The 24,787-nt window shown below is 42.1% G+C and overlaps 1 protein-coding gene across 4 annotated transcripts; it reads right to left on the reverse strand.

Moving 5' to 3' along the window:
- GID8 (GID complex subunit 8 homolog) lies at positions 1-24,653 on the reverse strand. 4 transcript variants are annotated; one of them, XM_061631032.1, is made up of 5 exons: positions 24,529-24,653; positions 8,765-8,894; positions 4,987-5,183; positions 3,836-4,033; positions 1-2,943 (listed from the first exon to the last, which is right to left on the reverse strand). In XM_061631032.1, exons 2-5 carry the CDS (start codon positions 8,880-8,882, stop codon positions 2,770-2,772), a joined length of 687 nt encoding a protein of 228 aa, XP_061487016.1. In that variant the 5' UTR covers positions 8,883-8,894; positions 24,529-24,653; the 3' UTR covers positions 1-2,769. The 4 variants fall into 4 exon arrangements, with proteins under 4 accessions (XP_061487016.1, XP_061487014.1, XP_061487015.1 ...); XM_061631030.1 differs by lacking the exon at positions 24,529-24,653 and adding an exon at positions 12,755-12,845; XM_061631031.1 differs by lacking the exon at positions 24,529-24,653 and adding an exon at positions 12,591-12,698.
- Positions 24,654-24,787: the final 134 nt, after the last annotated feature.

Raw genomic sequence — 24,787 nt, forward strand, 5'->3', positions numbered from 1 at the left:
TATTGTTCAAAGTGGTATTTAATGCTAAGCAATTAAGAGTGGCGATCTAACATTATGGAGCTAACAAAATTGCAACCGTTCATCCATAGCCACCAAGTAAGACATTTTTCATGCATATGACAAATTCATTTATGTAGTGAGGGCTGTTTCCTGTGCACAATATTTCATAAGTTATGGTTCACAGCCTCCCCCATTTGAGGATTCAAACTGATTATATTATATTTTGCATATGCAAACTATTTTATATACACATGAATATAAAGATCCCTAAAAGTACCATTGGGATGACACCCTTGAACTTTCTCTAAAATGCATAGCTTTCTTTCATACCTTTTTAAATATTTTCTCTCAAGTTACCTCAAAAACTTTACAGATTAAAGCTGCTTCAGCGTGTGATGTTTCAACAAAACCCAACTAAAATAAATCTAAACTGATACAATTGAAACCCCTTGGAGAAACCCACATATTTGGCTCAAATTAAATGAATTGAGCAAGCTAATGGAAATTCCAGTTATCTGTGCACTTACAGAAGAAACCTAGTGCTCTAAACACATCGGAAACTTCTTAAGCAAGATTGCAGTGCAGTATTACTGGTGCAGAAAAATGCAATTTGTTACACAAGTGATCTATTCAACTTCACGCTGAAACTGTACAGGTTTCCGAAACCTGCAGATTGCATTCAACAACTAAGAACAGGAAGAAAAGCCAGTCATATCTGAGAGAAGTTTAGACCCATTCCAATTTCTCTACTTCACATTGTTCTTAAAACAAAAAATCATATCACACAAATTGCGAATGTCAAACTTGGCGACAATTGTTTTCAGTCAGTTAAATGCAGCTACAGCTCAGTTAACAGGATACACCCATCAGGAAGAAAAGCTAGCCAATAATACTAAAGTAGCGGTAACCACTACACTAGGTTGTTTTGCAACAACTTAAAATTGTGTGGCTTTATGCAGTGAAGACTAACTCTAGAAGTATCAGTATCCAGCAATTCAGCTGGACTAAACTAACGTATCCCAATACACTTACGTAGCTGCCTTCTCTAGAGTCAAGCTTCATACAAACACAACCAATATTCAGAGTAGTCATCAGTGACTATGGGAACAGTCCCACAGGAACCTCTCCCAACCAATTTCTGTATTTTTCCATGAGGCTTGCTTGGAAGACATTCCTATTAGACAGTGCCCAAAGTTCATTATTCCAGTAGTCAGTCACAGAGACTAACTAAGTTTGCTAGAAACCAAATAATTTTATTAAACAGATTTATCACATGCCCACTAAATTTACGTTATCAATGAATGGCTACTGAATTGATTATGCAAATCAATACAAAAGCTGCTTTCACATAGGATTTGCCTGGGAGGTTGGTGTGTATGTTAGATTTGCATATACAGAAGCCAGACAGCCATAGCATTAACAGCTTTCCTACTGAATATGTCAGTTGCCTCAACAGCCCTGCAGGGAACTTCACTGAATGGGTGTTTGGGGTCACAGTGTTAAGATATAGTAATTGTTAGTTAATACTAAACATCTGAACAAATGAGTATCCTTTTGAGGCAGTAATACTTCCTATGCAGCATCTCACACCTTAAAAAATTACAATGCAGCAACCAAACGAGAAGGACCTCGTGGAATTACAGATCCTTCATCTGGAGTGGAAATAAAACCCTAACACATCACTGTAGTTACAATACCCCAGGATAAAGATTGGAATTCAAGAAAGGAGATTTGTAAAATCGCAGTTCTATTTATCCAAGGCAGGAAACTGTTAATATAACTCCCATAATTATTATAAATTATAACCCAAGAACTTTCATGCTATTTCAGTGGATCAGCATTAAGTCAGATATTCCTTTTAACTCGAGATGGTCACAGCCATACAACAGAACTGCATATTTTATGCTGTCTACACACACATTGCTGGGTGTAAGGATGTAGCTGTCATCCTACCTGCCCACCTACCCCAATGTATGTACCTACACCAATGCAATTATTGCAGCTGGTATTTGAAGAAATGAAACAACTCTGATGAAAGAAAACCTAATTACCAAGTGATACCATGTCTTGTTTCAGAGGAATATTTTGGTCATTCTTGAAACTATAAAATAAAAAGACTTTATTGTCAGCAATACTTCAGAGAGAATTAGGCCCATCATGAATATAACATTCAGCCCCGTATAAATAAGTCACCAAGATGTGAAAAGCAAGGGAATTATGTTCAATTACAGCTTACAAGCTTACTATGCTATATTCTATGCAGAAAAACAACATCACCATGAGGTTTACAAAATGATCACTTCAACCAATTGCTAGTTTATAAATAGGGAATGCTTATTTGGCTATAAATTAACACAGAAAATAGTCAATATTCAAGTGAGAGACAGGTTAACTGGAGAGTTGCAAAGAGCTTCAACATTAATCCGCTGGTAAACAAAATGTGTTTCTGCAGCCAGACATAACAAACCTTCAGCACAGTATGTGTGTGTATGGAGGGGGGGGGGAGAGAGAGAGAGACTTGTTTTTGTTTTGTGTTAGAATGTTATGACAGTGCATAGCCTAAGTCAGATGGTCAAAGTGATACAATGCTTTTCAATGCTGATCTGCTGCATTTAAAAAGGGACCCATCTCCCGTTAAGTATGCTTGCCAAGAAAAAAACCCCACACACAACCAAATTGCAAAGTCCTGAACTGTAGTAAAAATATTTCAGTCACAGACTGATTAAAAATGTATATAACTGTGCAGTTCTGAGTGTCCACCTGCACATTTTACTTGGGTTCCTCAATTGTCCCCTTGCTGAGGTCTGTCATTTTGGGATATTTTACTTTCTTCTGATCCAGCTCGTTCTGAGCCCACAGTAGTAATTTCAGTAATTTAGCCAGCTTGGGTGTCGACTCACGATTTTCATAGTCTAGAACAGCTTGGTTAACTTCACTCCAAACCTAGAAAGATAGATCAGCAGTTCAGTTTACTACAGTATATGCATATGTCAAGGAGAGTGAAAATGATCCAGTTTTTGAAGTAAAGGACTAAAATCCTCCTCAGACATGAAGGCCTCGGGCAAGCTACTAAATGTTAGTCCCAAGTCCCCATCTTTAAAACAGATACATTAACTAAATTGATGTATGGATTACACGATATTGTAAAGTACTTTGTACATTACCAGTACAATAAAAATAGTAGTCTTTTGCAATTTCTTAACAGTAAGGTTAAGAGGCTCTCAGTAGATATTTACCAGCTTTGAAACTTCCTTCCAACAAAGTCCTTAATCAAAAGCTCACATTTTAGTATCTTCCAAAGAGGCAACAAAGACAGACTTATGTATTCAAGGAAGCTCTTTGCGACAGAAGATGAGCAGAGATTTTTTAGTGAATGGTTTTTAAGATTACATTCCAGTGTTTGATTAAATATGAGAGCTTATCAACTGATTAAAGAGCTATTCAATAAAAATAAACTTCGTTATCCAAACCTCAAAGTGCGTCTTTTTGAGATAGAAGTGATAATTTACAAAGTCTACCACAGTGATAAAGGTCATCACATTATTTTTCATCCCCTATTACAGTGACACAGATTCCAAAGTAACCTAAAAAGCCAATGTGTTTTAAGCCTCACCAAATGCTCCCCCACGCTGCAACCGTAACCCCACCTACCTGGGAGTAAGCCCCACTGAGTTTAAGACAGCTTACTTCTGAATAGACATGGTTAGGACTGCACTGTAAAGAGCCAGTTGACTAACCCAGTGAGTAAACTGGTTAAAGCCTGCCTTCCTACTAAACATTTTTAAAAGGTTCCCATCCTTGAACTTTGAGCGTAAAAATCCAAATACACATTTACTTTCTGTCTCTGCATCATATTGAGCAAGTCTCCAAAAGGTGATTCCTCTGGGTTATCGAACGCAAGCAGGGCAAGTGTGCGCTCCATCTCCGTCAAGCATTCCCGGCTTTCCTCTCCTTGCTCCGCTAGCTGCGTCTGAGCAAACTCCAGTGCTGCTTCTGTGTCACGCTGCCGAATCAACTCAATTAAATGCTGTTGCTGTATCAGAAAATGAAAAAAATAAAAATAGGTAGAAACAAGTAAAAAAGTTCATTTGAGTTCTTTCACTCAGACAAATGTTCTTCTAGAACTACATCTGCTGAGCATCCAGCATGATAAAGACCTTAATTAGGGCAGGGGAACATGTAGCCCTCTAGGTGTTGTTCCCATCATCCTCACCATGGGCCATGCCAGTTGGGTTTTAGGAAAGAACAACGAAGGAATGCTTGGGGGGGGAACACTCTGATGACTAACTTTGGCCATCACTGCTGTAAAGCTTGGTTAAATAATTCAGGAAACAACAGGGGAAGAACATGGCTGATCTCTATAAATTCAAAAATAAAGGCACTGCCAGGAAAAGCCTTTTACTCATCTATTCCTAAACAGCCAGCTGATTCTCCCATAATCAATTTCAGCTGTTCCGTATAAATTTGAGCATTCCATGCTTCCCTGACTTGATTATGTACTGAAATGGGTATTAAAAGCAGCAGTACTTGAAATATCCAGGCTAACAGTGTTACAGGCCCCCTCTCATCGACCACCTTGAATTTTCCCTCATTCCCCTATCTTACTCATGGATTACCAAGTACGTCTGTATTAGCACAGACACTTAATATAACCAGTTTCAATCTTAAACAGAGATTCAGTCTCTTCAATTCCAAATTTCAACCTCAGGTTAAAATGGAAACTCTGCTTAGTGTTGACATGGTTAACACCATTGCAGATGAAATGCTAAACTATGATTAACACCAACAAAAGGGAAGGCAGTGGGTATATCAAGTCTTGGCTGTCTCCTAAACCGTTGACATGTTTACACCAGGCCAAAGTGCATTAAAATGCATACCCTACATACAACAAGCTACAAAAAAGCAGCTTTCTAGTACAGCAGCCTTTCTTCCCAACTGCCAATTAGTTTTAAATGCAATCATTGCTTGTTTCAATGTGACTCTTACCTGTAAATGGAAGTAAAGGTACCGGTTTGTATCTAACAATTCTGGATGAAGACTGTTTATCAGCGCAATGGCTTCCTGAATCTGACCTTTGAGGATCATTTCTCGAATTTTTATTCTTTCATCCAGGGTCTCTAAATCAACACTGGGTTCAATTCCAGATTCCATCCGAAACTTCTCTGCTGCCTCTTTGAAGCCTTCTGAAATGCAAAAACAAATTGCTCACAGAAAAAGAAAATGACTTTGCTGGAATATACTAGGGTATTTGCACATATCCAGTTCCTTAAAACAAAGAAAAAGAAAACTTTAAGATGTGAACTCTCAAGTTGTTCTCTAATAAAAAACTGAATTCTATTTTGTCTTATGAAAAACCCTCTCCTGGATCTGTTACTCACACTGCTCATTCCACTTGACCAACATACATTATATTTATAAAGAATTAGTGCCTTAATTTGTTTTTTTCTTTCTTCTACATCTTTTCTCCATGTCATGGCTTAATCTTTAATCAGAGCCTAGAGAACTTTAGACAATTTATAAAATACCATCACACAATTGTTTATTTTATTTAACAAAATTTATATACTGCTTGATTGTAAAAATGTTTTTAAAGTTGTTTTGTTTTAATGTATTTTAAGGCCTGTTTTTAATATGTTTTAAAGTGTTTTTAGTGCTTTTGTTTGCCGCCCTGGGCTCCTGCTGGGAGGAAGCGCGGGATATAAATCAAATAATAATAAAAACAAAAAAAACTTCTAACCGGTTTACAAAAGACATTAAAATTATCACTTAAACCGTTCAATAAGTAAATAAAAAGACTTTTAGAACAATTAAACCAATAAACTAAAAAGATTAAAACACATCAATAGCTGTGTATCTGAATAGGCTTGCCCAAGCAAAAGAGTTTTAAACAGACACTGAAAGGAATACAGCAAGGGCCTGATGTAGTAGGCAGGAAGTTTGTAAGCAGGTGCTGCCACACTAAAAGAACAATTTCTTACAAGTGCTGAATGAGGATTATGTAGCAGGACCAGTTTTGTAGATCGAAGCACCCAAGTGGGCAAATATGGGGTAAAGTGGTTCCACAAGCAACTGGTGTATAAAGCCAACAGCTTGGGACCAAGAGTAACACCTTGAACTCAGCCTGGTAACAAATTTGGCAACCAGTGCAGAGCTCTGAGCTCCTGTCAGCAATCTGGCTGTAGCATTCTGCATTAACTGCAGTTTCTGGGTTGAGTGCAAGGGAAGCCCCACACAGAGTGCACTGCAGTAATCCACTCTTGAAGTCACCAGCGCCTGAACTACTGTAGTCTAGCTCTCCCAGTCCAGGAATGACTGTAGTTGTCTTACCAGGTGCAGCTGATAAAAGGCACTTCTAGACACAGGACTACCTGGGCATCCAGTAACAGAGCTGGGTCTAGAAGCAATATCAGACTGTGTACCTGCTCTTTCAGGGGGAGTGCAACCCCATCCAGGGCAGGCAACTGACCAGTGTCTCAGACACAGGAAACACTCACCCACAATGCCTCTATCTTTTTGTACACCGCCCAGAGAGCCACTCGCTATGGGCGGTCTATAAATGAAACAAATAAAAAAATAATAAAATATCTTGCCAGGATTCAAGGTCAGCTTATTTTCCTTCATCCATCCCACCACAGCATCCAGGACCCACACAGACTCTCCTGATTCAGATGTTATGGAGAAGTAGAGCTGAGTGTCATCAGTACACAGTATACTGATGACACCTTGCTCTAAACCTCCTAATGACTGCTCCCAGTGGCTTCATATAGATATCAAATAGCATTAAGGATAAGGTAGTACCCTGCGGCACAGCACAGCACAGCACAGGTACCAAAGAGCCCAAGAAACAATAATCTAATGCTGCTCTCTGGATAATTGCAGATTAAGACACCAAGGTAGTAAAAATAAGGTTACTGTGAAAGAACGTATGAAGCTCTCCTATGTATGTGCCAAGAACTACTGCAGAATTAGAACCCAGAAGAGATGATTGACAACTATTACAAAATTAGAACTCCAAAACAGGTTTACTTGAAAAAACAAAAATAAAGTATCTAGCTATGTTATGGATATCGATTAAACATGTACAAAGTTACCTAGCCTTTGTAAGTGTCTGCATGGTCAGGCAACAGGTTTCAGGTCCATATATATAAAAATGAAAGTGTACAAGTTTTGTATCCAGGTGTCTCTAAACTGGTGCAATTCTTTATGAATTGACCCTTACTAGGTGGAATCCATTTCTAAATAGGGTCTCGTGTTCTCTTGAAATACATCTTCTGGGTAACTTTAGTAGATGAACATTCCAGTTTCTCATGAGCTCCTAGCAAAGGCCAACACCACCCAGAGAGCCGTCAGGCTTAGGGCGGTATATAAATGAAATTAAATAAATAAATAAATAACATAATGAAAGCCAACTTATAATAACCTTCTTTAAAAAATCTGAGCATCAAAGTGCGCCAAGACAAGCCGCATTGAGGTATTACACTCACACGTAAGTGGGGAGAACAGAAATAAGCATGCTAACTTCCCCCACCCCTATGCTGGAGAATGCCCGTCTGCAGCAGGTAGCTGTTCCGTTTGTATAGGCTCCCTGCACAATTTAGAATCCTGGAAATTGTACATCACATGGGGAGCCTACAGCAGTTGAGCAGACTGCCTGTGCAGATGGTCATTCTCCAACTCATGAAGGGAGAAAGGGGGATGGGGTGCTGGTGTTAGCATGCTTATCCCCACTCACATGTTCTACTTACCCACAAGTATAATGCCTGAAGAGGGCTATAACTTCACAATTGGATTATTGCAATGAACTCTATGTGGGGCTGCCTTTGGGCTTGGTTCGGAAGCTTCAGCTAGTCCAGAATGCTGACTGGAGCAGCCTGGAAAGAACATATAAAACCAATTCTGAACGAGCTGCACTAGCTGCCAGTGTGCTACCGAGACAAGTTCAAGGTGCTTCTGTTAACACATAGAGTCCTACACAGCTTATGACCTGGACACTACCCCCTTATATACCTGTCCATGATCTCCTCCTAATGCGTCAAACATACATTATGCACTAACACATGAGAAGGCATTCTCAATCATGGCACCCAACAATGGAATGCCCTTCCCCTCAGTGATTCAGGTAGCACCAACATCAATGGCTATTTCGCCTCCTATTAAAAACATTAATATATAGCAAACAAAGAAGGGGGCAAAATAATATATACCAAACATAAGAAGATTCTGTTTAAAAGGCAGTGTTGATTTATGAAGGCTCTGGGGAATGATGACTGAAAACTTCTACTCCCCAGGTCTTGAGATGTTGCTGCTGCTTAAACTGCTGTTCAAGGGTTTTTTGTTTATTTTATTTATTTAATTACATTTCTAGACCGCCCTATAGCAGAAAGCTCTCAGTTCTACTGTTACAGTGAAGAAAAAAAGACCCCCTCCCCTAGCCTCACTTATGGCATGTTTTGTGGGGGGGGGGCACCCAGGCAGCTAAATAGTGTCCTGGCTATTCCCAGTAGGAGAAAGGACTAATGAAGTGTCTACTTCCCAAGCCTTAGATGTTGCTGCTGCTGAGGTATTTCAACTGGTGGTATTTGAGTGATAAGGTTATCTTGAAGTATAACAGACCAAATTGTCACACCTATAAATACTTATGATATAATTCCAGCAACATCAATGCTCCTAAATTCTAGCAATATGTGAATACTCACTCCCAGGATGTCTAATTAATATGTTATTATGGCAATAGTGTTTTTTTAATCAATTGACTGCCAATTACCTGTAACAAGATAGTTCATGATCAGGCGGTTCATGTCAGCTCTCTGGATGTGCAAATTATTGAGCTTTTCCATCCACTCGTCTTTTGTGATTTCATCAGGTTTTTCTGCATAACTCATTCTTGTCCCACACTAGCAAGAAAGGAAAAAAAGAGCGCCAAGATAAATTTCAAATAAACAGATACAATGGCAACAAACAAAATCCTCACGACTGTCCCCTAATGCCTTTTACTATTCATTCTGTAAAAAATATTAACCAAGGACAGTAAACTGAACTTTTCTTTTGCAGTAAAAAAAAAAATAGATGTAGTCACATACTCCAAGTTACCATGAATGATAAATTCGCTAGAATGAAATATTCTTGTGGTCAGGGTATTGCTGCCATGTTCATACTAATGGCTCTCCAATATTCCTACTTGCAAACTTAGAAAATTTTCTTCAATAACCAGTTCATGTATTTTTTGAAGTTTTTAAAGAAAATTTAGATGGCTATCTGTTAAGGGCATTTCAGGGGTAGAAAAACCTGTTTTACAAGGACCTGAACAATCCAATACATCTATTTCCACTTTATCTTTCTATGAAAAGATACAAAACAGACATCATATTGGAAAACAGAACAAGGTGTCTTATGACACTGAGGCTGGAGCTATGTTACAATGAATGTGCGGCTTCTACCAAAAACCAAGAGCTACATGTTTAATTTTTCCTTCACAGTTAACATCTAGATCCTAGGAGATTCTAGGACAACTCATGCCTATCCTGATTTCACAGCACTGTTTCCCTGCACTCCATCAGGGGAGGACAGTAGCTCAGTGGTAAAGCATGCATTTTACATTGAGGATATCTGAGGTTCTATCCCCCAAACTGCCAGTTAAAATGTTCTCAATTAAGTAGGGGGTCCCTCCCAGTCCTGCCGAGATGCTGAACAGCCACTATCAGTCAAAAGAGACAATTCTGGGCTAGAGGGACTTGTGGTCCGACTCAGCATATGCCAGCTTTATATGCAAGCATCATCCCAAAGAGCTTTACATGCATCAACTTAGTCTTTCAACAATCCTGCAAGGTGATCGAGGGTCTTTATCCCCAATATTATAGATAGGCTGAGGAAATGTTGGCTTGCCTAAGGACACTTACTGCTATTGTGACAGAGCTGAGATTTTGACTTTCTGGTTCACAGCTCATCTTGTAATGACCTGACACATTCCTAATTAAAGCAAATGGCCATGACACACATAAGAATATGCCCCAGATCTGCTTGCACACCTAGTTCTTCTTTGCTGTTTTCTCTTCACTCTGCCATGATCCCAAACCACTTTTTAAACTACAAGAACTTTTAACAAAGTGGTCTGAAGACTGGCAAAGAGAGCCTAAGAGGCAATATACTTTTTATGTTAGGAAGTGTGACAACTAAGGGAATGCAGTGTGAAAACCTAAGGGTTCAAACAGTGTGAACTTTCAAGTCACCCAATGATGTTGGCTGGTAATAGGTCAAAAATTCCTCTTTATACAATGCATAGCTCCAAAACCAATTCAAATCTTCCCATGCTTGTGTTTATGTAGCCCAAACTGCACCATCCACAGACAAGAAAGGTATCAGCAGACTCTGGGTAACCCTGACATTTGCAACTGTTATTTTTTTTTTAACAGCCCCCCCAACCCACCCATCCCCCAAACCCAGAAGAACATGACAACACAAATATTCATAGGGTCGCCATAAGTCAGGATGGCCTTGAAGGCAGTCCATTTCCATTTTCAATGTTGAGAGACAGAGAGACAAAAAACTAACAACCAGGTAGGAGGGAAAATAGAATGGGGTGGCTAGAAAAGTGGAGAGAGGCAGATATATAGAGAATCATCACATCGTCCAGATAGGTAAATTTCATGGTTTACAATGAGAAGCAGTATCTAAGTGTCCCCAGGGGCAGAAGTGAGTGCTGCCCATAGCAAAGTTACTGTAGTTAGTATTGGGTACAAATATGTTACTGTAGTTAGGATTGGGTACAAGTGCTCCCCCCTCAAAAAAAAATCCCACGAGAGGATACCAAAACGGAGACTGTCCAAGAAAGTTTTTAATATGTTTTGTTTTTACATTTTTTTTAGCGCTCTCTCGTCTGTTTGCCACCCTGGGCATCCTTTGGGAGGAAGGGCGGGATACAACTACAATAATAATAATATGAACTGAGCATGGTCAGAGGGCATGAGCACTGACTGAAGGAGAGGGAGAACTGGAAGAAGGATAATAGAACTGGAATACTGAGCTGAACCATTCCACACTCCAACATTTTGTTGTAGTCAGACTACTATGCTAAAAACAATTCAGGCTGCAAACTTGGAGCAGGTTTCAATGAGACTTTGCTACTAGTAAGCATACATATGTTATTAGTCTCACTGTTAATAATAGGCCCTGAGCAGTCACTCCCTCAAAGTCTCAGCTTCCTGTTTGTATAATAAAAAATGAATTAGTCTCTTGTGATTCTGTTGCAAGAATAAGAGATAAATAACTTTGTAAGTGATATTAAGTTGTGTACCTTACTCCCATCCTATTTCTACGTATGCAAGTTGAACACTACACTGAAAGTTGGCATCTTGCTTCCATGCAACCCATCTTCTTCTGAAGACCCCATGGCCAGATCTTCGGGGGTTTAGTCAGTTTAATGTGCTCTCTCCCTCTCACACACACTAGGGCTCCATGGATAATGCAGGCTGAAATATTTAAAAATTATGTGTTGCAACATACATCCCTTGTAGGAGTTTCCAATGTTGAGGTAATCAGAAACTCTTTGCTGATAAAGATCAATGTGAAATGGTAAACAACTAAAAAGAATTAAGGTGGAAGCTATTGGGATAATATATTCCTTGCCCCCTTGACGGGACCTCTGTTCCCATAAAGAATTGAAGCCACTTCTCTTTCTCAAAAATCAATTAAAACCAGAACATCCCAATTAAAAGTCAAAATTCTGAAGGAACTGAACATTCAGGAAGGCCATAAAACTCATTGGTGACACTGGACAATGGGTCATTATTTTTGTTTCTATAGGTTTCCATGTGTTGGGTGTATATTTTAAACCAAGTACTTATGAAGCGACACAAAATTGAAAATCATGTTTAATATGAACAACGCATCTCCGTGCGAAAAACTAAATAAAAACATAAAGAGGAGAGAGAGAGAGAACTTCGCCTTGTAAAGTCATTCAGAAGAAACTGGTTTGCTTAAAAAGATGGGGAAGAAAGTGATACACCCCCCCTTTCTAGTCCGCCTACCGGACTTGAATCGAAGAGCCCAGAATCGAAGCCTTAAAAAAACACAATGTTCCATGAAATCTTGGTTTTCTTAAAACCAAAAGCCAATGGAGAAGAGAGAGCGGAGAAAGCCAAAAACGCAAACTGATCGCTTCGCCACAGAACTGCCTGAGAGACTTCTAAGGCACGAGGCCGAGAAGCGGCAAGGAGAGCTGGGTTGCTATCCAGAGAAGCGCGGAGGCTGCGCCACCGGCGCGAGGGGAAAGAGGGCGAAAGAAACCACGAGAGACAGAAGGAGAGAGATTAGGGAGAGAGAAGCAGCGGCGGCGGCGCCTGCGACACTGGAGAAATGCCCGCCCACCACTCTGAGCAGCGCGTCTCGGGTCGTCCTGCCTCTCGTCTGCTCAGTCACAGCAGGCCCAGGCGGGGGCGGGCACCTCCGCGACCCCAGACAGGCCTCACGCCGCCGGCAGAGGCCCCAAAATGGCTCCTCCTCGTCAGCCGCCGCCGCCGCTAGCAAGAGGCGCCCCCCGTTCCCGGCTCCTTCAACCCACCCACAGTTAGCCCCGGCGCCGCCGTTTTACTCACCGACCAAGCTCGCCGCCGTCACCGGGACCTTAACGCCAGGCCCCTTCACCTGCTGTGCTCCGCCCCCCTCCCTGTCGCTCTCATTCGCCCGCTCTGCCTTCCCCCCTCCCTCACTTAGGCCGCGCCTCTCGCGAGAGCTGTGCCTGTCCTCCTCAGCCAATTACCTCGGTTTCGACAGGTCGAAAGATCATAGAGATGAGGAAGGAGAGGATCGGGACTTAGAAAAGGGGAAAGATGCCATAGAGGAGGAATGGCCTAGAGAGGCGCAGTCCTTAAAGCAAAGTTATCATACCGGCGGCCTAGAACGGACTCCTTTCAGGATTTATTTATTTTTTACCTTTGAACGCCTGATTGAGTGTAACTGATTAGACTTAATGGGGCTTATTTCTGAGAAAAACTTAGGTTTACGTCTCATTTATTTATGTGACTGTGTGTTAATTTATAAAATTAGGCGTCGTGTTTTTATTAAAATCATGCCAATACACTTTTTAAAAATCCACAATCTTAAAAATCCAACCCACCATAAAACAAATACGAATTAAAAAAAACCCAATACACTAAAATACAATACAAATAACAGGAACTAAAAGCAATCAGCAACTCCAGGAGCTGAAACCACCAACCATGCCACAGACTGAGGCTGCAATCCTAACCCGGGAATAAACCCGTTGAGTTCTATTGAACTTAATATGGAGAAACCGACTGGTTCCCCATCGGAAAGGGTGTATTTTATCACCCTATTTATTTAATCTATACACAGAACATATCATACAGAAAGCAGGATTGGACCAGGATGAAGGAGGTGTGAAAATTGGAGGGCGAAATATCAATAATTTAAGATATGCAGACAATACCATACTACTAGCAGAAACTAGTAATGATTTGAAACGAATGCTGATGAAAGTTCAAGAGGAAAGCGCAAAAGCAGGATTACAGCTGAAGGTCAATAAGACTGAAGTAATGACAACAGAAGATTTATGTAACTTTAAAGTTGACAACGAGGACATTGAACTTGTCAAGGATTATCAATACCTCGGCACAGTCATTAACCAAAATGGAGACAATAGTCAAGAAATCAGAAGAAGGCTAGGACTGGGGAGGGCAGCTGTGAGAGAACTAGAAAAGGGCCTCAAATGCAAAGATGTATCACTGAACACTAAAGTCAGGATCATTCAGACCATGGTATTTCTGATCTCTATGTATGGATGTGAAAGTTGGACAGTGAAAACAGCAGATAAGAGAAAAATCAACTCATTTGAAATGTGCTGGAGAAGAGCTTTGCAGATACCATGGACTGTGAAAAAGACAAATAATTGGGTGTTAGAACAAATTAAACCAGAACTTTCACTAGAAGCTAAAATGATGAAACTGAGGTTATCACACTTTGGACACATAATGAGAAGACATGAGTCATTAGAAAAGATAATAATGCTGGGAAAAAACAGAAGGGAGTAGAAAAAGAGGAAGGCCAAACAAGAGATGGATCGATTCCATAAAGGAAGCCACAGACCTGAACTTACAAAATCTGAAAAGGGTGGTTCATGACAGATGCTCTTGGAGATGGCTGATTCATAGGGTCACCATAAGTCATAATTGACTTGAAGGCACATAACAACAACAACAATGATCTAAATGCAGGTAAAAGCCTGCTTACTTAGGTAAATGCACACACTGGCACACACGCATCTCAGACCATTGACAATCTCTGCTAATACCTATACAAATTTACATAACACTACATGCAGGGCAAATGCTTTACCACTGAGCTATAGTCAAGCCATGTGAAGACACATCATTTGCTCAGGCTTCCATGATCCACAACATCAGACCCTGCTACTTCTTTTGCTGCCTGCTCCTGTATTTATTGGGTTTTAGAATACTGTTCTACTGTTTGTATTATCCTGTTTTATTGTCTGTATGTTATTTTTGCATACCACCTAGGGATTTTTAACATATTAAGCTGTCTAGAAATGCTTTTTTTTTAAAGCTTGTATCCAGTTAAGTCCTGCTCAGAGTAAACACATTGAAATTAATGGAACAGTTAATGATATCTATTAATATTAATGGATCTCATTTGACTAGGACTAGCACTGGTTACAGCCCTATATAAATAAATTCACTAATATGAAAAAACCTTGCGGTTTAAGAATGTACCTATACCCCACAGATATTTCTACCAAACTTTAAAAAGCAGGGAAATTGGGCAGCTATAGTGAATGCACCAGGGGAGCAGGAGACCTGACCTCCTCTCTGAGATATTGTACTGCCCTACAAAGTTGTCAAAATGCAAACACAATTTGGGTTGGTCTTTCACAGTCCAATCCACTTGCTGTGTAGCTTGCAAGAATTTGGTAACGTGTGCCTCTGAGCATATGGTGAGTGGTGGCAACACCTGCCATCTCCAAAGATGGAGAATTATATTTTTGTATGTTTGTTGGTGTTCTTCTTACTTTGCTTCTTTCCTGTGTTACTAATGTTTCTACAGAGAATCTAAACCAGAAAATTTTCCCCCTCATTCATCCCAGAAATCTGTGTCAAATGTATTTTTATTAATTTCAAAGCCTTTTTATTGGTCATTGTCATGTGATGGTGAAGACGGCCTTTTGTGTTTTATATTGGAGGTTATGTTCTATTTCTATTTTGGGTGCCTTAACAGTTGAATCTGAAACTGCAGTTTGATGTAAAATCAGACTGATCACAATATGTTGCTACTTCAGCAATGACTCTAGCTGTTGGAAAAAAGAGGATGCATGTTTTCAGCCTGCTATGTTTAAACCACTTTATTTAAGGCAAGGTGTTCACGATCAATTAAAAACATAGAGCACATCTAGAATTTTGCTAGAATATATTTCACCTTCCACTGTCTTATCTTGTGCAAATTGAGATACTTCTGAGGTCCACTGGAGACTATTTTGCAGAAGTCAGTCCCATTATTCCACAATTATGTTTTGAGTTTTTTTAGTATAAATTTTGCAAAGTGTTGCTGTACTTCACATATTCATAGAAACAAAAGCAAAAGAAAATGATTTCCTATAGGAAACTTCACTAAAATTGCAAAGTAAATCAGACATATTTAAAGTGACCATCTGAACTATATCAACTGTCTTAATAATGTTGCTTCCTCCCGGCTAAAACAAGATCAGCACAGGACATATCTTCTTTCTATTATTTGGGCTGATTACAGGTGTTGCCACCACTCACCATATGCTCAGAGGCACATGTTACCAAATTCTTCCAAGCTACACAGCAAGTGGATTGGACTGTGAAAGACCAACCCAAATTGTGTTTGCATTTTGACAACTTTGTAGGGCAGTACAATATCTCAGAGAGGAGGTCAGGTCTCCTGCTCCCCTGGTGCATTCACTATAGCTACCCAATTTCCCTGCTTTTTAAAGTTTGGTAGAAATATCTGTGGGCTATAGGTGCATTCTTAAACCGCAAGGTTTTTTGCCTATTAGTGAATTTCCCTGCTTTTTAATCCGGGAGGAAAGAGATGGGATCCTGCGCAAGTTTGCTGAGAATGGATTGATCATTTGCATGCTTATTGAGTTAAGTGGGATTTACACACACACACACACAGGGCAATCATGCTTAGGATAGGTGAAACTGACCACAGGGGATGAAGAAGGGAGGAGGGGGAGGAGTGGAAAGGCAGAGGGGAGGACTGGGATGGGAGCAGGCAGGAGGGGGAGGGAGAAGAAGGACAGATGTGGTCGTTTGCATGTTTATTGAGTTCAGTGGGATTTACTCCCATGCAATCATGCTTAGGATAGGCAAAACTGACCGGGGGGAGGGACGGAGGGCTGGAGTGGGCAGGGAAGGCGGAAGAAGGAAGAGGAGAGGGAAAGAGAAAGGGAGAGGAAAGGGGAAGGAGGGAAAAGATAGGTCTGATCATTTGTATGATTATTGAATTGAATCGGATATACTCCTACGTAAAATTAATTAGAATAGGTAAAACTGACCAGGCTGGGCCTGCCAACCAAGATGTCTTCTGTATCTTTCAAAGTTGTGCTGAGGGAAGGGAGAATTTTACCTTGTGGTTTTTCCCATTACAATGTTGCAAAAACACCTGCACTTGGCTGATTTTCTCTTCTACTAAAGATACAGGATCAGTCTCAGGCCCTGACAGCGGCGTCACTAGCAGGAGTGCGGGGGGGGTGCGGACCTCCGGTGTGCGCCCTCCCAGGGGCATGGATGAGGTGGCTGGGCTTGCGTGCATGCGCAAGTGTGCGCGCACTCGAGGCCAGCCACCCCATCCATGCCCCTGGGAGGGCGCACGCCAGAGGGGCACCCAGCCGGAGAAGGCCTGGGAATGCCGGCGCACCTCCCTCGCCCCGCCGACGCTGCTCCCGGTCTCGCCCGCCCGCCTCCGAGGAGGAGTTGGAGCAGCCTTGCCGGGCAACGGCGCGGAGCGGCTCTGGGTGTCACCCCCCTCATGGTGACACCCAGGTGTGGGCTGCACCCTCCGCACCCCGGTAGTGACGCCCCTGGGCCCTGAACCTGGCAACCCTACCTCCCACCCAAATTTAAAACAAAGCTGTCACTGGCCACATCCACACCAGGCCTCTATTACACTTTGGACAATCATTATTTATTTATCTATTTATTTAGTGTATTTATATACCGCCCCATAGCCAAAGCTCTCTGGGCGGTTTACAATAACTAAAAACATTAAAAACAAATATACAAATTTAAAAACACATCTTTTTAAAACAATTTAGAACAATTTATCATGGCTTCTCTCAAAGCCATGGCTCAAAGCCAATCATGGCTTCTCTCAAAGAATCCTGGGAAGTGTAGTTAGTGAAGGGTGCTGAGAGTTGCTAGGAGATGCCCTGTTCCTCTCACAGACCTTCAATCAGAGTGGCTGACTGTTAACCATTCTCTCAGGGGAATAGGAGTCTCCTCTCAGCACCCTTCACAAACTACACTTCCCAGGATTCTTTGAGGCAAGCCATGACTGTCTCAAGTGAAATCAAGTCTGGTGTGGGTGTGGCCCTCTTATTAGCCGAGCCCAGCAGCTGTGAAGCTTTTAGAACACTGACAGTTGGTCCTTACTGAGCATGCCCCGCGTTATAATCGGCTTCCAGCCAAAATTTCTTAAATTAATTAAAAATTAACCAGGCATTTTTTTAATTTTTAAACTGCAGTAGATGAAGGTCAGAGTATGGAGCAAGGTCAGTATTAGGATTACAGGTACTCTGTGAACATGGCTGATTTTTAATGAATTTCAACAGATTATGAGAACTCTGGCAGAAAAAAGTCCAAAAGGGCTCTGAGGTTTTTCTCCCTCTTTTTAGACTTTGAACTCTCGATTCTCTCTGACTGTTTTGTGTATCGCCATGAAAATTGACAGGGTTGTTAAGCAAGCGTTTCTGAGTTCAGAACTATAAGTTTTGTAAGGTTTTGTTTTGAAATGAGCTTATGGGAAGCATCAGAATGGCATGTGGGGGTATTTTCCATTTAACATTGCGGAATGTGAAAAATCCATGCTGGCTATAGTATACAGCCACTCTCGTGGCTGTATAATTATATAAAAAAACCTCAAGTATATTATTTTGGCTGTACCCAGAAAAACTCAATAAGGAAGACCAGGATTATTCTGCTATTACAGAAGGGAAGCAGAAATAATTAAGCCACCTAGAGAGTATGTGGGAATGGAAGAAGCACAAAGCCTTGAGGTCACATTTGGAAGGTTCATTCTGCAATCAAGATTCCAATCAGCTTTTATTAAGCCAGACTTTAAATTCAAAAGGGACATCTGTGTATAGAAAGCAAAGGTGTGATGTGAGCAAAGTGCAACTAGAAGGAAAATTAAACACCTTTTCCGATGGGGAACCAATCAATTTCTCCATATTCTGTCCTTACAGTAGCCTCTTGTCCAGAGTATAGGTTGCGCATCAGGACAATCAGATGCTATGGCACCCCCATTTCTTTTAAAGCATTCCATAGTTTTTCATGATCTACACAGTCAAAGGCTTTGCTGTAATCTACAAAGCACGGGGTGATTTTCTTCTGAAATTCCTTGCTCCGTTCCATTATCCAACGCATGTTTGCGATATGATCTCTGGTGCCTCTTCTCCTTCTAAATCCAGCTTGGACGTCTGGCATTTCTCACTCCATATATGGTAACAGCCTTTGTTGTAGAATCTTGAGCATTACTTTGCTTGCATGGGATATTAAGGCAATAGTTCAATAATTACTGCATTCCCTGGGATCCCCTTTCTTTGGAATTGGGATATATATTGAACACTTCCAGTCTGTGGGCCATAGTTTAGTTTTCCATATTTCTTGACAGATTTTTGTCAACATTTTGGACAGATTCAGTCTCAGTAGCTTGTAGCAACTCTATTGGTATACCATCTGTTCCTGGTGATTTGTTTCTTCCAAGTATTTTAAGAGCAGCTTTGACCTCACATTCTAAAATTTCTGGTTCTTCATCATGTGGTTCCTCCTTGAATGAATCTTTCATCCTTGCACCTTTATTATAGAGTTCTTCAGTGTATTGCTTCCATCTTCCTTTTATTTCATCTCGGTCAGTCGGTGTGTTCCCCTGTTAATTATTCAACATCCCCATTTGTGGTTTAAATTTCCTATTCATTTCTCTAATCTTTTGGAACAGGGCTCCTGTTCTTCCCTTTTTGTTGTCCTCTTCTATTTCTTTACAATAACTATCGTAGTAGTTTTCTTTGTCTCTACATACTAGTCGCTGTATTGTTGCATTTAGGGTTCTGACCGTGTTTCTATCTCCTTTTGCCTTTGCTTTCCTTCTTTCTTTAACCATTTTAAGAGTTTCTTCAGTCATCCACTGAGGTCTTTCTCTCTTTTTAACTAGAGGTATTGTCTTTTTGCATTCTTCCCTGATAATGTTTCTGACCTCACTCCATAGTTCTTCTGGTTCTCTGTCAACTAAGTTTAAAGCCTTGAATCTGTTCCTTATTTGATCTTTATATTCTTCTGGGATGTTATTTAAATTGTATTTTGGCATTATGATTGCTTTGATGTTCTTTTTTAGCTTTACTCTGATTTTCGATAAGACCAGTTCATGATCTGTACCGCAGTCTGCTCCTGGTCTTGTTTTTGTAGAATGTATGGAACTTCTCCATCTTCTGTTGCCAATTATATAATCAATTTGATTCCTATTTTGATCATCTGGTGATGTCCATGTGTACAGTCGTCTTTTCAGTTGCTCAAAAAATGTGCTTGCAAGAAACAAATTATTGGCTTCACAGAATTCAATAAGTCTTTCTCCTGCTTCATTTCTGTCTCCTAAGCCCCATTTCCCTACAATTCCTAATTCTTCTCCATTCCCTACTTTTGCATTCCAGTCCCCCATGGTTATCATCATATCTTGTTTTGGTGTGTGATCAATTTCCTCCTGTACTTAATAGAATCATAGAGTTGGAAGGGGCCTTGTAGGCCATCGAGTCCAACCCCCTGCTCACAGCAGGAAATCCACAGCTAGAGCATCTCCTGCAGATAGCTGTCCAGCCTCTGCTTGAAGACATCCAGGGGATCCCACCACCTCCCTAGGCAGTCGGTTCCATTGCCGAACTGCCCTTACTGTCAAGAAGTTCCTTCTAATGTCCAATCTGAATCTACGCTCCTGCAACTTAAAACCATTAGACCTAGTCCTACCCTCTGGGGCAGCAGTGAACAAATCTGTACCCTCCTCTATGTGACAGCCCTTCAGGTACTTAAAGAGTGTAATCATGTCGCCCCTCAGCCTTCTCTTCACCAGACTGAACATGCCAAGTTCCTTCAACCTTTCCTCATAAGACTTGTTCTCCATACCGGCTATCATCCTCGTTGCCCTCTTCTGAACCCGCTCTAACTTGTCTATATCTTTTTTAAAATGAGGCGCCCAGAACTGAACACAGTATTCCAGTATTTTACTTCTGTGTAAAATCTCTCCAATTCTTCTCCTTCTGCATTTGAGGTTGGAGCGTAGACTTGGATGATGGTTATGTTAATAGGTTTCCCATTTAATCTCATTGATATCACTCGCTCAGACCTTGCATTGTAGCTCCTAATTGCTTTTGCTACATCACTTCTCACTATTAAAGCAACCCCGTTTCTTCTTGATTTCTCCTTTCCTGCATAAAGTATTTTGTAGTTGTCTGATTGAAAATGTCCCATTCCCGTCCATTTTAATTCACTCACGCGAAGTATTGTAATGTTGATATGTTCCATTTCTTGCTTGACAATTTCTAACTTCCCCTGGTTCATGGTTCTCATATTTCATGTTCCTATTGTGTGCGTCGTACAACTCCAAACTCGCCTTTCGCATTTAGATCACTGAGACTTAAAGATTTAGTAAAATAAGAAAAGCTATTTTATTTTTAGAAATACATAGTAGATAGGAAGGCATACCTAGTTCTAACTAACTAAGTTGGAGGAGCAACACCCAGGCTTGGGAGTCGCCCGCGTGGCTCAGGAGAGAGAGAGCAGAGACAGTCGAAGAAGAGAAGAGGAAAGGGTGGAAGGAGGAGGGGCGGATAAGCTTCCCTAAGCATATCAGTCTAATGAGGGAAGGCAGTCAGTCAGAGCATCACAGATAAAGGTAGTCAAGCCTAGCCACTGGAGGACCTTAACTCTGGACTTGTCCAAACTGACCTAGATAATCCATATTTTCCCCTATTCGCGTTGTGCTTGGATAGTCCCCACTTCTGCTGTTTTTTTGCTTTTTTCAATGTAAAGAAATCCACTGTTTTTGCGCCCACACATTAAACACATTCTTTTCGGTTTTTCCCAAAGCTCCACCTCACTCCTGCCCGTGAGGCAATTGGTCTGCAAAATATGACGTGTCCTCTCCCCCGCTTGCACCCAAGCACACTAACGCGCAGGCACTTGGACGCAAAAGCGCAAAATTTGAATTTGCTGTTGGTTGCAGTTGGAGAAGACTGACGCTCAGCAAGCGCATGCCCACACTGCCCACCCTGGCAGGGCTGAGGATGGAGCGGGCCGCCAGCAGGTTGCCCTGGACTGCTGGGGGACGCAGATGCTTCTCACACCATCCAACACCACAATTTCCCACCCACTGAGCCTCCAGCAAAGCCCAGGGCGTCCCTGTGGAAGCTGCTGCCGCCTTCTTTGCCGCTTGCCACTCCGGAGCGGGGCTGGCCAGGGTGCATGTCTCTAGGTGCCCCTGACCATCCAGGGGGATTGTGCAAGGGATCAGCGCTTGTAATCACCGGGCGAATCGCCCCATCACCCCTGGGCTCATTCACTGCAGGTTCAGCCCTGGAGCGTCATGCGGCTCGGCCGCAGGAATGCTGCCCCCGAGGGAAGCAAACAGCCCCCCCGGTGGGTGGCCACTCTGGGCTCAGGTAGGGAATGCGGGCAAACATCCCCACGCACTGCTGTGTCAATCTACACTGAAGCGCCCGGCACAGACTTTGTGGTGTTCCCTCTGATAAAAGAAACATGCAAATCACTTATATGCCAATAATTCCTGTATTTTTGTTTGGTTGATGATTTGAGGAGGGCATTAGATAGGGGAGAATCCACCTTTCTTGTCCTCCTCGATCTCTCAGCGGCTTTTGATACTGTCGACCACAGTATCCTTCTGCTTCGCCTGGAGGGATTGGGAATTGGAGGCACTGTATTACAGTGGTTCCATTCCTTTCTCTCCGACAGGTACCAACAGGTAGCGTTGGGGGAGGAGGTATCAGACCCTTGGCCTCTCAATTGTGGTGTGCCACAGGGCTCTATCCTCTCTCCCATGCTATTTAACATCTATATGAAGCCGCTGGGAGCAATCATCAGGAGATTTGGGCTGCAGTATCATCAATATGCGGATGACACTCAGCTCTATCTCTCGTTTAAATCTTCACCAGAGTTGGCTGTGGAGACCTTGTCCAACTGCCTGGAATCCGTGAGTGGATGGATGGGAAGGAACAAGCTGAAGTTGAACCCTGATAAAACCGAGGTACTACTTGTGGGGGACAAGAGAAGGTTGGGTGACATTGACCTGAAGTTCAATGGGGTGAGTTTACCCCTAAAGGACCAGGTCCGCAGCCTTGGGGTTGTGCTTGATTCCAGGCTGTCCATGGAGGCTCAGATTTCGGCAGTGAACCGGGCAGCCTGGTACCAACTACACCTCATACGAAGGCTGCAACCCTACCTTCCTGTTCATCAGCTCCCACTGGTGGTACACGCCCTGATCACCTCTCGTTTGGACTACTGTAATGCGCTCTACGTGGGGTTACCCTTGAAAACGGTCCGGAAATTACAACTGATACAAAATGCGGCGGCTCGACTACTTACGAATAGTCGCCGCCGAGATCACATCACACCAGTGTTGTTCGACCTACACTGGCTTCCAGTTGTTTTCCGAGCCCAATTCAAGGTGTTGGTATTGACCTTTAAATCCCTATACGGTTTCGGCCCAGTTTATCTCACGGAGCGCCTTCAACGCCACCAATTATGCCGCCCGACAAGATCGGCCACACAGGGCCTTCTCTCAATCCCGCCAACAAAAACAGCCAGATTGGCGGGTACAAGAGAGAGGGCATTCTCAGTGGCGGCCCCCACTTTTGGAACTCCCTCCCACAAGATCTCCGGCATGCCTCTTCCCTAAATGTATTTCGGAAAGCCTTAAAGACCTGGCTTTTTCAGCAGGCCTTCGGGGTATCCGGGGAGGGTTAATCGATATAATTGTAATGCCTCCTACCCAGTTTTAATATTGTTGTTGTAGATCTATTGTTTTTATTGTATTACTGTATTTTATTAATTGTATTTTAATAATTTTGTAAGTCGCCTAGAGTGGCCATTGGCCGGATAGGCGACGAAGAAATTAAATTTATTATTATATTATTATTATTATTATTATTATTATTATTATTATTAAAACCGACTGTATGCTTTTCTGCCTTTCTGCATATTAAAGCTTCTGGAGATACACAGGGCTGGCAATTTCACTTATTTTTCCAGAACTGCAAATAACGATGTGTCATGTCTAGGAAGGTAGACCACCAGTCTGTATGGTTGTGGGTGGCCGAGACGTTCTAGCAAACCACTTATATGCCATTAATTCCTGTACAGTATTGTTGTTTGCTTGTATTTGCGATATATCGCTAAACCGAATGTATGTGGTTTTGCCTTTATTCATATTGCACTTTCTGGGGATACACACAGCTGGCAATTCCACTTATTTCTCCTGGAACTGCAAGCAAGTAATGACGTGTCATGTCTAGGAAGGTAGACCACCAATCTCTATGGTTGTGGGTGGCTGAGATGCTCTAGCAAACCACTTATATGCCATTAATTCCTGTATTGTTGTTTGCTTGTATTTGCGATATTTCGCTAATGTGTGCAACTGAGATACAGAGTCTAATAATATAGCCTTCCTTGTCCATTTTATGGTGCCGAAGAGACGCAGAATGAACCTGACCAATGGGAGGGGGGCAGGAATTAACCAGAAAGACAGCAGTAAGCAGCTACTTGATCCCCTGTGGTTAAATCTTGCTGAATGCCACTATTACCTCTTTTTTTAAAAAAGAATCCCAAACAGGCTCTTCTACTTTAGGAAGATGGACAAAGGCAAAGGGGGGCTCTGCTCAGCTGTTTTCACGATTTAAAGCCTTGCTTTAGAACTTTTACCGGTACATTCAGCCGTGTGTGAAGCAAGAGGCTGGAAAAGGGAGGAGATACACACAGCTGGCAATTCCAAATATTTCTCCAGAACTCAGAGCTTTTCTAGAGTGCAGAGCTCGGTGGCAGTGGCTCCCAACTCCTCCCCATTCTCTCTCTCGCTCTCACTCTGCCCGTGTACAGGTGGCTCTGCTGCAGGAGCAGTGGCAGCGGCACCATCTGGGAAGAGCCACCCTCCCCAGCAGCTTCCCAACCACTTCGGGCAAAACTTGCTTCGCTGCCTTCACCCCCCCTCCTTCTCCCTTTCCTTCCCGTGGCCCTTTGCAAAGCGCAAGGCTCTCACGTTTCTCCGCCGTGTGTGCCTGTGCGTGTCTGTCTATCTTCAAGCGAGGAGGAAAGAGCAAAGCGAGCTCCCTGCACCAACCAGCCGCACTTGAGCGAGACCAGCCAGGAAAAGAGGGGCTTTACAAACAACCGCAATTGCACATCTCACACAGAGCAGCTGGCCAGTTCACAGGCTGGCTAAAAATAAACGGCTGTAGCTGCTTCTGCGCAAATGCACATTTTTTCATCTGCACAGTAGAAGTTGTAGAGCGCCCACA

This window comes from Rhineura floridana, chromosome 6 (assembly GCF_030035675.1).
Source record: "Rhineura floridana isolate rRhiFlo1 chromosome 6, rRhiFlo1.hap2, whole genome shotgun sequence".
Lineage (NCBI taxonomy): Eukaryota > Metazoa > Chordata > Lepidosauria > Squamata > Rhineuridae > Rhineura > Rhineura floridana.

Bases quoted from the DNA above. Each gene is read 5' to 3' on its own strand.
- GID8 (XM_061631030.1), bottom strand. From the start codon at position 12,781: ATGATCTTTCGACCTGTCGAAACCGAG. The intron at 5,184-8,764 runs GTAATTGGCAGT...TTTGCATTTCAG, and splicing joins CATGAACTATCTTGTTACAG to AAGGCTTCAAAGAGGCAGCA. The intron at 4,034-4,986 runs GTAAGAGTCACA...TTTCTGATACAG, and splicing joins ACCTTTACTTCCATTTACAG to CAACAGCATTTAATTGAGTT.